Source organism: Lepidochelys kempii, chromosome 6, assembly GCF_965140285.1.
Source record: "Lepidochelys kempii isolate rLepKem1 chromosome 6, rLepKem1.hap1, whole genome shotgun sequence".
In the NCBI taxonomy this organism is placed as follows: domain Eukaryota; kingdom Metazoa; phylum Chordata; order Testudines; family Cheloniidae; genus Lepidochelys; species Lepidochelys kempii.
Window position 1 is genome coordinate 109,253,354 of NC_136385.1, and position 14,731 is coordinate 109,268,084.

A 14,731-nucleotide genomic window follows, 5' to 3' on the forward strand; every position below is an offset into this window, starting at 1 on the left:
TTGAACTTCGCTTTCTGTGGTTTCATTTCTGTTGCTGGGCTGCTGGGTTTCACCATTCATTTTTTGTTTGTTCTTTTCCCCCTAATTTTTATTTATTTAAAATAGAATGTTAAAAAGGAGGAAAAGCTGAACCACAAAAAAGAGAAAGGAACTAAAAAACGCCTGCTGCCCTCACATGGAAAAGGGCAAAGTGAAAACTAATTGCTTCCAGCCAGGTGGGTTAAGGTGTGCCCAGCCTCTCACCACACCCCGATGCATTCTCCAAGCAACCCGTCAGTAATCGCTCACGGGGAATATTGTGATCCATGGAGCAGAGATGGTGTCCAAAGTGGGAACCCTCCGAAACTGGTGTCATTCAATGGTTTCATGTGCTTAAACAATGTTCATTCACAGCACTGTATTTGTCAGACTCCTAGCGGAATCTCTAAGCACTGTTACTATCTATCGCACCAATCTGCATTAAAAATAAAGTGTTTTTTCATCCAAGACTGCAACGGCTCTATCACAATACCACTGACACGACACTTTTTAGCACGGTGGCACCATTACAGCATTTATACACATGTGTATATTATGCAACACACAATATTAAAATTACTACACTTGCAATGGTTTCTGACTTTCAGATGCTTCAAGCTCATTCATAATACCAAGAGAGCTTCAGCTACTACACCCAGGGCCTGATCCAAAGGCTCTGGAACTCAATGGAAAGACTTCCCACTGGGCTTTGGATGAGGCCTATAATAGGGAATGTTACATTTCTTTCTATATTTTAGTTGTACTTAAGTACTAAAAATACAAAAGAACCCAAAAGCAATAAACTGCCCTTCTTCTTATTTTCCCTCCCTTATCATACAGCATAAAACATAAGATATGTTAATATATTTTATTTTGTTTAAAGAAGTGGGAGAGAAAAAACTGATCACGGAACAAGGTCCTGCATGTCAAATTTCTTCCCCATGAATCGTTTCTACAGCTCAGTTGCAAACCCATAAAAGCAGAGGTTGATGGAAACACGCCACAGCCTTCACTATAGAGGCGCTAGCAGGTACCCCAATTGCCATGGGTACTGTAAGATCGGTTACCATGTAAATCTTCCACAGTCCCAGATGAGCAGAGCACAGATTAACCAGATCTGACTGCGACTTGCCAGCTGCACCCCATCTACAGGGAAATTCTACCTTCAAGGGTATGGCAAACACTCCCTCCTGCCTATGCCCCATGTACGTGGAGTTACCAGCTGCATGATCCATGTGACAGTCATTGCACTGAAACCCAGGCAACTCTACAGTGCTTTGAAACCAAATCCCTACTTTTAATGTTTTACCCTCATCCTGGTAAAAAGGCACAAAGGAAAGACTGGGCCCTCAAAGAAGTGGATTTCAACCTGGGGTCCGCAAACTATGTCAAACAGATCCGAGAAAGGTAGTCATAACCATAAAACAGTGGTTTACCACCTGTGGACCACGGACCCCTGGGGGTCCACAGACTATGCCTAAGATTTCCAAAGGGATCTGCACCTCCATTCAAAATTTTTTAGAGGTCCGCAAATGAAAAAAGGTTGAAAACCACTGCCTTAAGGTGTTACCCACAAACTAGACTTTAGAATGATGTCCCACTGACAACACCTGCATGTCACTCTTATTGTAATATCATTGCACTTATAGAAATAGAGCAGACAACACACACTGGCTAGGTTATCGGAAGCACCCAGTGTCATGATTTTACCTGCTTACAACTAATACTTTGGAAAGCAAAGTCTTCATCTCCTCACCATCCAAAGTCTAGCAATAACCTGCATACAGATTATTTTCATCTTCGCAGCTGTGAATTGCAGTGTTTAGATATTGTATGATGTCTAAATTGCACTAACATCACCCTCAGCAGCACTGGCTGGTTTTAGCTGCCATCAATATTTAATTTTTCTGATCCACACGATTAAAGATCAATTCTTCATAAAAAGAAAGCTGAGGATGGATTAGTAAAGAGAAAAACAACAGCAACGGGGAATAAAGCTCTACTGACAGAGAGACTCATATTTTTGTATTACTTTTAAGTGAACCTCATGCCTGTGAAAAGTCCATGATGACAGCCCAAGAGATTCAAATTCTCCACTTATCCACAGAACAGCAAAGGCAGCAGCTGTATGAGCTTCCCCAAGCTGCCCAGCCAATATTCCTCAACCTTGACCTGAAGGGACAATCTCTGGGTGTAGAGGACAGTTTAGTCTCTTTGGCCCATTCAGTCTGCTAAGACAGTCACACAAGCATGCCAATTAGTTCCAACTGTGGTAGAGAGGGGCGTTTTTTGCTATGATATGAACACCTGTCCACTAGGTACTGGACAGAGATCCCTGCTTCACATAGCCCACTGCACAGCCTTCAGATGTTAATGATTTTTGATCACTAGACAGCACAGGGACTAGTATGCGGGGAGGGGAGAAGGGAATAACCCATTTAGATCTAATGCATTAGCAAACAGAACACACAGCTGTGAGTTTCAGGGCTCTTCTGCAACACAGTACATCAAACACCTATTTCAGAAGTATCCTGAACCTCTCAGAGCGCAGCTTAACCCTCAGTCCACACCTGAGACAGAACAAACCTCTCTGCCACTGCAGAAAATGTAATAAGGATTGCATTATAAGAAAAATGCAAATGGAAATGAAATAGTAATAACAATGAAAATACCAAACAAAACAAAAGCCAGGCATATCCAAATGCGTACTTGAATCTTGGGCATTTCTCAGATGTAATTTAATCAGAAGCTACACACACATAATGTTACAGAAAGGGGTGATGTATGCTTTCCTAAATAAACTAGATGCTCTTGAAAAAAAAATATTCACTGCTACTGAGAGCCTAAAATGCATCGGTTCTTTTACAGACCACAAAAGCTGTAAATCTTTACAGATAAAACAGGGATTGTGATGATGTGATGTAAAAGCATTCTTTGTTCCCAAGTGAATAGATTTGTTTTATTTAAAACTAAACACACATACAAAAAAGAAACTGGATACACAAAAGAAAAGAAAAAAAAACTGTACTGAGGTACAATCTTTTAACTGTATTGGAAAAGAATCCCTGAATTACAGACACTTAACAAAATATTTAAAAAGCATGGTCGAAATTAGGTATTTTGTTTCCCGTGTGGATTTAAACAAACAGCTATATTGTCTTTTAAAATTTCAGTCTCCAAAGGGGTTGTGTTCTGAATGAGGCATAAATCACTGTTACTCGTATACAACTTTCTCGAGCCATTTTTTTGACTTTCATTGAAGCATATTCATTACAACATTCAATGAATTTATGGCTTATGCCAGTGGCTTAGTGGAAGGGGTCATAAAAAAGTTAGGTAAACTAGTGATTTTTTATTCTCCCCCTTAACTTTGGATTCCCTTTTAATAATGTGCTGTCTAGTACTGAGTCTCTGGAAAGTACCCTGGGCACATAACAGCACACACACAAATTATCAGCTGCTTCAGACTAAAAAAAATTGAATTTCTTCCATTGAGGCAACTACACAAAAGACTTGCATATGTCAAAAATACAGAACTCAGTCCCTGTGAATGCCATACCATTAATCAAATCCCCGATCTGGTGTCACTTTTGCCCGTAAAATGATGGTATTCTTCTAACCCCCTCCATTGGCGCGTGCCTGCGATGCGTGAAGTGCGTCCCTCTGCTTTAATTTGTTTTCGAATAGCCTGCTTTAGGCATTTTTTATATATTCCTTGGGGAAAGCTGCTGCTGCTTAGAGCTCTATCAAGGGGATACGGTATAGGCTAGGCAACAGCTTTTTGGGGAGGAAAGCAGCGAGCAAATTTAACTGATGTTTAGAAGCTGTAACTTACTCTGAATACACAACTGCCTTTGAGGGTGCAAAGGAACAGTGCGCAGTGTGCAGCCTGCATAGACACATTTTATGAAAGTAAATAAACATGAAAGAGGAAGGTAATGTGGTAGCAGCAGCTGAATGAATCATACATTTATCAATGCTTCACACAGTTATTGATGTCTTTTTCCCCCCTCATAACAAAGATATATATAAATCTATCCGCATAGAACAGCGGCACACACTTCGCAAGGCGCTTTTATGGCACCCGTAACTTTACTGTGCAGCATGATTCAGCCCCAAAAGGCAGCTTACTTTTCCTCTAGCCTTCTCTGAGGCTACCCGACTCTTAACCTTGAAAGACCAAATGCTACAGACAATTCTAACTCAATGTGTTGGGCCCGGAGAACCAAAGAGGACTGCTGCGTTGCAGAACAACCACCAAAAGGAGAAACTGCTCAGCGGAAGTCGAGAGCCATTTTGGTTGTAGTAAGTCTCTTCAGCGAGACTTTTTAAAACGTCTTTCAATCTCAGAGGGTTTCTACCCAACTATTATGTATGTGGGGGAAGGGGGGGAGGGGGGACGTATTATGTCTCTTAGTAAAAATTTACAGTCGTGGAATTGAAGCAAAGCCACAAACAGCAAAGTTTGAGGTTTCTGCAGAAAAGGTTTTCCCAGAGCTGGAGAATGGTAGCATCATCAGTGTTTGAGCCACTGTGCTCTTCATCTTCCAGGTCTGTCAAATGAGCTGGCTGCTGTCATCCAACTAGCTCAATTCAAACATTAAATGAAGTAGAGAAATCATCAGATAAATTGCTGGCCCTCTGTACTCAAGAGTGAAGGCTTTTTCTACAGTTGATGACAGCCCTGATCTTTTGTCTGACCTAATTTATTTCTCTTTCAGGTTAGAATAAAACACTCTTTCCTGTCACGGGATAACCTCCACCCACATATTGTGCCCGAAAATAAGAATAAGTCATTGCTATGTTAACAAAACTATAACTTGATGAATTTCTCGGACTTGGTGAGGTAAACTTTATATCCTAACATCCAATGATCAAAGCTTTCTATGCGTATGCCATTAAATTATATGTTTGGGCAAGAAAGTTTCCCACTGAAGTCTATCAACAATGCACAGGCAAACTAAAACAGTGAATGGTAGAAGCCCTGTATATTAGCCTATCGCTCATTCCCCGGAAAGTTTTAAACGTTGTATATGACTTGTGTTTATTTCTTTAGGGAAAGACGTATTTTTATTTACAGGAACTGCAGCCTGTATGTTAAAAGGACTCAAGGATCAAAAGCAATACAAGCTATCCCCAAAATTTGATACAATCAAGTGGGATTTCAAGCTTTATGACATGTAAGCACACACAATTGTATGAACGTGCATGTGCATTTTTAATGTACACAGTCTTCTTCTCTATCTAATATTCGCTGTATGCTTATACATACGCTGGAAGCAGATAAATAGATGCACAGGTCTTTTTACAATGAATCCATACCTATGGCTATCATCAGCCTGGTCACTATCTGACAAAAACAAACTGAGAATTTAAAGATTATATGTTGATGATAAAAAGCACTGTTAAAAACTTGTTTTAATTAAAGACTTCTAACTGCAGGAATCCGTTAATCAGTCATGATTTGTTTAAAAATAGATTTATCTAACTTGCAATCCCACTCATCGAATACCATATAGATCTTTGCATAAAAATCAATACTTCAACTTTACACTTAAAATATTTTGCAGCAACATAAACTGCCTCAGATACAGCTATTATTTCCCAAGCTATTGTATCCCACCCACCAGTACTAGAGTACTGGATGATTCAAACCATAATCTACTATGATACAGGCTATGAGCTCCCCCTAGTTGTCAACACATGTCACTTAAACCCAGAGGGCACAACTGAGACTTGCAATTCAACTAAAAGCCAGCAAAGTTTATTTTGGAAAGTATTTTATAACAACAAACAATCCACAGCGCAAAGCAATCTAGATAGGAAATGTGAAAGGGAAATAAATGCCTTTTGCAAAGCATTTTTAAACAAAAAGATTACGCTAAAAGCAAACAGTTCTGATAAAAACAACAGAATAGGTGTCAATGGAAGTCAGTCATTGATATCTATAATTTGCACTATTTTACCTAGCACACACTCATCTAAATCATAATTATTGTCAGATATGTCACAAGACATCCTTTTGTTCAACATAGCAAGATACATTTTGCCCTAGACAAGGATTCAACAAACCATTATTATTAACACAGCCACGTAGGAAAATCTTAGACTTGTTTGCTAAATGTTTAAATAAGCTTGACAAAATATTCTCTGTATTTGTCTACCAACGAAACAACATGAAACACTTTCTAATCTATCGTACAGCTATTTAAATCACTAAGCAAATCAAGCGAAAACTAGGAAGCAATACAGATTCATAATACACAGCCACAACATCTTGGCTTTTTAAAATATGGTATTTTTTAAAGCCAGGAAGGCTATGAAAATGAACTGTTTTTATCTCATGAGTAAATTATGAATAAATTTAAATAAAACGCATCCCAGAGACTGATAAAGAACATATCTTTTGTATTGTCTTATTTAAAGCTGTCATGTAACATGTCTTTAAAAAACACATTATGCTTTTGTATGCACAGCTATGTGGGTATTAAGAAAAACGCAGCCATCTCCAAAAATCATTTCCTAGCTAATTCTTTAGTAATATCTTACATTCTCAATGTGTGACACTAGGTGAAATTGTTTTCTTTGACAGCAAAAAGCACATTAATTGCAGCAAATCTACATGCATCTTAAGTGGAGTTCTTTGCACTTAGAAGCATTTTGCAAAACTTTTATGTACTAGAAATTTTATTAGTTTTTTCTTTTGCTTAAATTACTTTGACAACATACGAATTGATAGGGTAAATTATTAATATTCTTAGGGAACCTGTTGACCAGTTATGGAAGAAATCTCATTGGGGAACTCTAGTTCTCTATCTGGAATTTTACCCTTTTACTGTGCTTTTCTCCTCCATATTTTCTACTGTTTTATTAATTTTGCTTATTTTGCCTTATTCTGCAAAACTGGTAGAAGCAGGCTTTTCACATAGAGTCTCTTTCACATTTCCTTCAACTCCAAAATATAGTTCAGGTTTTAAAACACATTTCTCTAGTTTAAAAATTGCTAAACTGAAAAATAAGCAGTTAAACCAAAATAATCATTCTTGATCTGGAGCAGTTCTACAGCATATCATCATCTCTTCTGTATAATACCTTTTTTTCACTTTGTCTATAAATTTAACTAGCTTGGGTACAAGTTTTTTGTCTCCATCACTGGATAAAGGTCCAGTTTTTGTTTTAAATTTTTCTCTTATTTGCATTGCAAGTATATCTATTGCAACATTGTCTGAGGAACCTAGAGAATGGCAAATAGGCCACTCAATTTTGAAGATTATCAATAATAATAATTGTTCCAATTTTGGAATAAACAAATATTTTATATATATTGCAGCCTGCTTATCTGCATTCACTATCTAAATGTTTCTTTGAACACCAAGGTGAAACCCAATAAATACCAGTGGAACAGTGTCAGAAAAGCTGCCTCAATGGAAGAAATTCCGTTTTTGGTTTTTTGTTTGGTTTTTTTTTTTGGCCTGTCACAGGACTCCCATCCACCCTGCAAACCATTTCTCCTGACGGATGCCAAAAAGGCAGAGCTAAACATCAAAAATATGCATCTCAGTCAACAATATCAAATTCATTCCGGGTTGTTGTTTTGGTTATTAGCTTAGGCTTTCCCCCTCCCCCCAGCTACTCTCCAAACTCTCCTTTTCACAGGACAGACACTGGCTCTTTAATAATGAATTAAAGCTTCCTGAAAACTGGTAGGACTACTCCTGTCTGGCAAAGCACCCTTCTGAAAGTCTGCAGCTTAGGCTCAGTGTATGTGTGCTAAAATGCCCGCATTTCCTGCTTCCCTCCGCCCCCCCAGTTGATACCTTTATTTTTTTCTGCCACTATTCAATATGCATCCTGATTTCTCCGCCAGCTTCCTCAGGATGGAGAGATAGATAAATACAAGAGGGGAGGGAGGGAAACTGCATGCAGCTTTGCCTTCCATTCCTCGCAGGCTCCCCTCCAAACCCATTGTGCCCGCTGCTTCTTGGAACCCCTATTAATGATTCCCTGTCTCATTATATCCTTTCAAATAAGGCGATATGAAAACAAGATGAAATTGAAGAGCGAACCTACCTGGCTCCCCTCCCTCCCCCCCAAAAATATGTTTCGCCCTTTTAAGCAAATTCAAACGTACGCAACAAACCAGATTATCCACACAGTCCACGGCCCCTTTCAAAACCAAATATCTCCTTGCAAATGAGACAGAAAATAAGTAGTACAAATTGCAATAGGTGATGCAGATGGTTTTAAAAATCAACAATCACCCTCCCCCCACAAAAAAAGAAAATGCAATTTCCAAACCAGATGTTTGGGTGTTTTTAAATGCAAATAACAAAAGGGGGGGGAGGAGAGTCACCTTTTTTATGGGCATGCAAATCTGGTTGCAAAATAACAATGAAAAATAACAATGAATTAAAAACACCCGGCCCCGAAAAAGAGTCAAATATCAGATGCATCCTCATTTTGTTGCACCAGGTGCTGGTTGCGGGGGGGGAGGGGGGAAATGGGGGTTAAAAAAAAGAAGTAACCAGATGAGCTAAAAAAAATAAGAAATTGAAATTTCAGAAGGCAAACGCCACCCAAAATATCTAATAAAAAAAGTTCCAATAAATTCTTACAAACAAAAATGTATCAGCTGTAACAAAGGAGAGATCGCAACCACCAAATGCTCCTGGCAGATGGCTTCTATTCTTGGTTTTCAGGGGAGGGGAGACTCTCGTATATATTTATTTATTTATTTATTTATTTATTTAAATTTTTTAAAATATAACATAAATATTCGGATTTGCAGCGTTAGAGACTCAGCCCTTGGCTTGCTCCATGCGCAACACTCCTTTAAAAGCAAGTTCGGGACTTATTTTGTTGTTGCTGTTTGCTTGTTATTTGGCTACATTTTTTCCCCCACCTCAGACGGTGGGATTTCGGAGAGCCATGCAAGGGAAAAGCCTGCCTGCAATCTTCACTGCACCTAGAAGAGGCTTGATTTTTACTGCACTAAAACTGTGCATGGAGAATTAGGGAAATAAACGCTAAAAACGGGGGTGGGAGGGGAAGAGAACGTGCCCAGAGAAGGTGCAATTGCAGCCGCTTCTGTAGCACGCGCGCACACACAGCTACACACAAACTGCGCTGTCCCCCGGATCTTCGTAGAGATTGTTACACCTTATTATCTTCTCTTTCTTTTACAATGGGAGCTTTTGCAAAGTGCAGCTCTCACGCCTGCCCGGGCTTTTGTGTGGCGGGGGCGGGGGGGGGGTTCCCAGCGTGGACCTAAAGCTCCTGCTTCATTGTGATTGTGACTATTAATTATTATTATTATTATTATTGTTATTTGCTGCAGCTGAATCCTCGTGGGGTACTTCTCCCCACCCTCACCCCCTTGCAAATTGGGTCCTGGCTCTCGCCGGCCCGCTCGCTGCCATGCCTGGGTCGGTGGCCGGTTTCCTCGCGGAGGGGCAGGAGCCCCCTCCCGTGCCTTGGCACCTGGGCAGCTCCTTCCGTACGGGGCATGGGGAGGACAGCCGCCTTCCCAGCTACCTGGAGCCTGACAAGCGTTTCGGGCGGCCGCTGCTCTCCCCTCCGCCTTCGCCTCCCCCAGCCCCCATCCCAAGGGCTGCCCCGGTCGCCAGCCCCCCAGCCGGCGATCTTCCCGCATCGTGCCGGGGACGGTCCCGGCTTCGCCTCCCGGGGCGCGCCGGCCAAGAGGGGCTCCCCGGCGGCAAGCTCCGTGGGGTCGTCCCCCCCCACACTCCGTCCTCCCGCCGCTCTCCTTCACTGCCCGCCTTTCCCCCCCTCCCCCCTCCGGCTCCCCTTGCCCGCATTTCCCCCGGCCGGCTGTCACACCGCCGCGTGTGCTCGCCAACTTTCCCCGGCTCTTCCCGCTGCAGCCAGCACGCGCGCTTTGCAAACCAAAACACCGAGACCCCACCGCCAGCTCCTTCCCCGGCCCCTTCTCTGCCCCACGCCGCCTGCCGCCTCCCTCCCGCACCGCCACAGCCTGCAAATTCACGGCAAACTTTGGTTTTCTCGAGTTCCCCCCTCCTCCCATCCACACACACCCTCCCCCCTTTAATTCCCTTCTCCTCTCCTCTCCCCCCCCCCTTCTCTTTCTGGCTCTAAAGTGACTTACTAGACTTGGCTTTTCCTGGACTTTTCCCCCCTTTTGAGCCTTGATTTCTGATCGTTCTTGTTTCAAGTTCAAACTTACGTGTGATAATCTCTCTTTGTGACAAGTGCTGCGGGTTTCCCTGCTTGCGACGGGACATTGCCCTGGCATTTACACTGGCATCGCCCGGAGAGCTGTACTGGGTTGGGGGGGATGTGTGGGGGAGTGGATCTTCCTCCTCTTTTTTTCGTTCACTCTTTCGTCTTCTTCTTTATTGATTTCTTCTTCTTTTTAAAAAATAAAATGGAGACAAGAAAAGCCCTCTTTTTTTTTGTTGTTCTGGTGCACTGGGTGGGATATCCCCCTGAATTAAAAAAAGATCATCATCAGGAAAAACTCTTTCTTTTTCCTCTCTCTCTCTCTCTCTCTCTCTCTCACTGTCTTTTCTCCACTGCTTCTGCCACTTGGACTTCCAAATCTCTTCTTGAACTTAGGAGGATTTGCACCAACAGTGACACTTTCTCTCTCTCTCTCTCTCTCTCTCTCTCTCTCTCTCTCTCCAGAGTGCTTGGCAAATTGGCAAGTGCACTTCTTCCACCAGGAGGGTAAAAAATCAGGATTTTTTTTTTAAGTACAGAAGGGGGATTGCCCACACACACAAAAATGCCCCCAAAAATATTTTTTTCAGAGATTGACCCTTGCTGGGTTTTTTTAAAGGGGTAGCCAAAACTGTGTCTCCTCTTTCCCAGTTCAAGTGGCTCTGCTTTGCCCAAGTGCTTTTGGATTGCCAATGCCTCTGCACCACTTTGCACTGCTCCCCCTCGCCTGGCACTGGGACTGGAAGGAAGAAAGCCCCCAGTGCAGCTGGGTTGGTGCTGGCTATTACTATTATATATTGCAATGTGAAGATGGCGGAGTCCTGGTTCTCTGGGAGCGCTCTGTCTCTCTATGGCTGGGGCTGCCTCTGTACAATGGGATAAAATTCAAGTTCAAGTGCGGACGTGACGTTTAATCTGCACTAGAGACAAAAAGACCCAGAGAGTAGGAGCACTGGGGGCGACTAGCGGTGGCTTTTTAACATTGTACCCTGCAAGAGAACAAGAAACACACACACACACACAAACTAAAGCACATGCACGGATTGGGAGCAGCTCCGGGCTTTGTGCCTTGCCTCCTTCCCCGGCACGCCGAGTGCCGGCGAAATAATAATGATCAATAATCACCATCGTGATAAACAATAATCATTCAAACTGAACTCCCCCCTAGCCTGTTCTAAGTGACCTGTCTGTGCTGAGACCAGCGCCCGGGGGGCTGGGGAGCTGAGGGTCTAGCGGGTGGTGCGCCGCGGCTGGGGACTCACTGTGGGAGTGACTTGGGGATCTCCCTGGGGCAAAGTGCCTGGAGTGGACTTCAATCGGCCAGGGGGTTATGGCAGGCGGCGTGCCACCGCCGCCCGGGCGAAGAGAGGTCAGGAGCGGAGCGGCCAGCCCAGGGCGACGCAGGCAGCGGGGCTGAGGCGGGGGTCCTGGCGGAGTGATCGTCCCGCTCTGTTATTAATGATGGCATAGGATCTCCATGGTCCGGGCTCGAGGCTGGGTCTTGCTTCGTTGTGGTCCATTTCTAGGATCACTGGCGTAAAGGGCTGGGGCGGGCTCCTCTTTCCTTCAGACGGCACCGCAGGTACCCAGCTGCAGGCACATCCCCACTGTATTTCAAACAGTTTGTCACTAACACAAATATCTGTGTGGGCTGGGGAGAGATTTGGTCTCCCTGATCTACGAGTGAGGCGACCGGGGAACTACAGGGAAACACAGCGAGAGACTCATTTTGCCTCTCTCACGCACTCACACCTCTCCGGCCTTTGTTTGTGGCGATGGTGGTTGTTGGTGTGAAAATTCCTGACAGGGAAGAGCTTTGTGTGAGTTATTGGCACTCGCCCAAGACAGGGAGAATCCAGAGGCATTTAGATCACTGCGGGACAAGACACTGCATGTACTTTTCATTTGATTTCACAGGCAGGTAAATGCCCGGCTGAGTGCGCTTCTAACTTTAAGATTCTTGGAAACCAACTTTTCTTTCCCCGCCCTCTCCTTCTTCCCCTCTTCCCCGCCCCCCGTATTTCCCCTGTTTTCCCCCACCCCAGAAAAGCAAACTGTTCGTTGCGAAGTGCTTTTCAGCACTAGGTCTGGACAGAGCGAGGGACGTGTGGGGGGCGCACTTTGAAGCCAAATAGGGGGAGTACAGTGAAAGCCAAGAAAAATCATCAGCCTTCCCTCTGAGCACGCTGGGCAGGACATTCCGCATTCGTGTCATTCGCTTTCTACGCTGAATGAATATTGTTGTGTGTGAAGTCGCAGGGGAGCCTTAGGGGACCAAAATTCATCTCCGTGCCCTTAATCTGCTTGGAGCAGAATTTGGCTAACCAGCTACACTCGCCTCCTCCAGGAACTGTCGGGAAATCTGCCTCCCCCTACAGAGAGAGAGATCCTCTCAGATCTATGATTTCTCCTTCGTCAGCCCCACTCTCTCCATAGACCCTAGTTCTGAGCTGGGGATGTCACATGGGGAAAGCCAAGGAAATCCCACCACCAGGCCTGGGGATGGGTTTTGTGGGCGGACACAGGGCCAACCTTGCCTTGTCCTCTTCTCCCTGGCTCGGCCATCGTTCTCCGTTAATAGCAACTCTGGAAAAGACAGTTCACCCCCTAGCACGAGTTGCCTAGATTCTTTCTGGCGTTTGTTTGTTTTGCTTTACAGGGTCCTACAAAGAAAATTAACATTGTGATTGTAACACAACTCGCAGCGGCTGGGCGGGCATTCAGAGATCCTCTGGCTGCTTTACATACACACACACACACACCCCAACACACACGGAGCCCTGGCAAAAAGTTGTGCAAACAATCGGGTGAGAAATGGGGAGCACAGCAAGGGCCTGAGTTGGAGAAAGGTCCCAGGTAGCCTGCAACTGGAGAGAGGGGAGGGAAAATGCCTTCCGCGGAACCTGGGCTGGGGGAGCAGCAGTGTCCCCTCCTGTGCCTTTCAGGGGATCTTTTGCTGAACCATTCTTCCTGCAGCTCCACCCCCGTTCTGCCTAAAGCTTGAAAAGCACCAGCCCCACCTGGTGTCAGCATGATGGATGCCACAGGCGTCGGTTGTAGCCTTTCCAGGAATGCAGCTGAAAGTCCCAAGAAAAGACAAAAAAAGCAACAAATAAAGTTTAAAATATTTCTACCGGCTCTCTCTCTCTCTCTCTCTCTCTCTCTCTCTCTCTCTCTCTCTCTCACACACACACACACACACACACACACACTGCACTTCATGCATTTCTAGATACTTGAGTCATATTTCTACGGCCATTTCCTATAAGGGTTCGCTTTCATTAATTCCAAGAAGAGTCTTTCTTTCTTTCTTTCTTTCTTTCTTTCTTTCTTTCTTTCTTTCTTTCTTTCTTTCTTTCTTTCTTTCTTTCTTTCTCAGTCCCTCCATGCCCCCCCCCACACACACACACACACATATCCTTGCACTTTGCTTGGCGTGGCAAACAGGCTTTGAGTGTGTGACTCTCATACAAAACGTGTCTCGCGATTCTGGGGGAAGCATTTGCAAACCCACTGGCTGCTCCTGGTGTAAAGGTGCAGCGCGAATGGCGTTACTGGCAGCCAGGGGAGTGGGGTGGGTGCAAAGTCCATCTCGCCTTACTTTGGCCGCTTTCAGATCGTTGTAGGAAGCTGCACGTACCTAAAGCAAGCCTTATCAGGAAGTTCCTGGGCATCATTTGTTGATTCACCACTGTCTTACAGTGGGCATTCAAATCAAAGATAAGGACACATAAATGATTGACCATGCTGCGTTCCCTTATTGCGTCTAATGGTTCAGCCTGGGGTGGACGCGGTCTTTCTTCCTTTGAAGTGAGATCAGGACTAGTGTAAGAGCTGGCGTTGTCTTACACTCAGCTTATCTGAACTATTTTTTTTAAAGCCTGCCTTCTCTTCCACCTCCTTCTAAAATATATCGCAATAGAGGAAAAAATTCCAAAGTGATTTTTCAGTCTCCTCTTTTCTCCCGTCTGGCACTTGTGATCATTAGCACTGAAAGCTGTTAATGTCTTGTCTCACAGCTCCCCCTTTAGTCTCTTTGCTCTCCCTGTCTCGCGTTCAAAGCCAGATCAATAGCAGTCTCTTTCTAACCTTGACCTATCCCTCGACCCCGCCTCCATCTGCAGCTGGCCCACTGTTTTGTTTTCCCTCTCTGTCGATATCCAAGTCACAGTCGGTGACAGCAGACAAACAAGAGGGGCTTGCTTCTCTCTGGGGGCTAGCTGAACTGCCCCCCCCAACTCCCTTCCCCCAGGCGGCCAGCCACAATAGCGCTATGGTCAGAGGATTTCTGTCCCACTGATTATTTTACTGCTTTGTCCAAGTTCCTTTTCTCTTCGCTCTCTCCCCCCATCGCACTGGTTTAACGCATAACAAAAACACGCACGCAAACATTAAAGCTAGAAAGGCAGCTAACAAAAAGGAACCAGAACAATAATTGAAAAAAGAAGCGCTGTCTTTGTACAGGCTTTAAAGATGTTAGTTTCTTTATTTTAAACTAGAAACAGAGCCAAAC

At 44.1% G+C, this 14,731-nt stretch overlaps 1 protein-coding gene across 4 annotated transcripts in view; it reads right to left on the bottom strand.

The window, feature by feature from the left end:
- BCL11B (BCL11 transcription factor B) overlaps positions 1–11,068 on the bottom strand; it is a 98,565-nt gene extending 87,497 nt beyond the window's left edge. For all 4 annotated transcript variants that reach the window (XM_073349611.1, XM_073349609.1, XM_073349610.1 and 1 more), the window contains exon 1: positions 10,223–11,068. In XM_073349611.1, coding sequence (XP_073205712.1) covers positions 10,223–10,280 — 58 coding nt within the window. In that variant the 5' untranslated portion in view covers positions 10,281–11,068. The remainder of the gene's footprint in view (positions 1–10,222) is intronic.
- Positions 11,069–14,731: the final 3,663 nt, after the last annotated feature.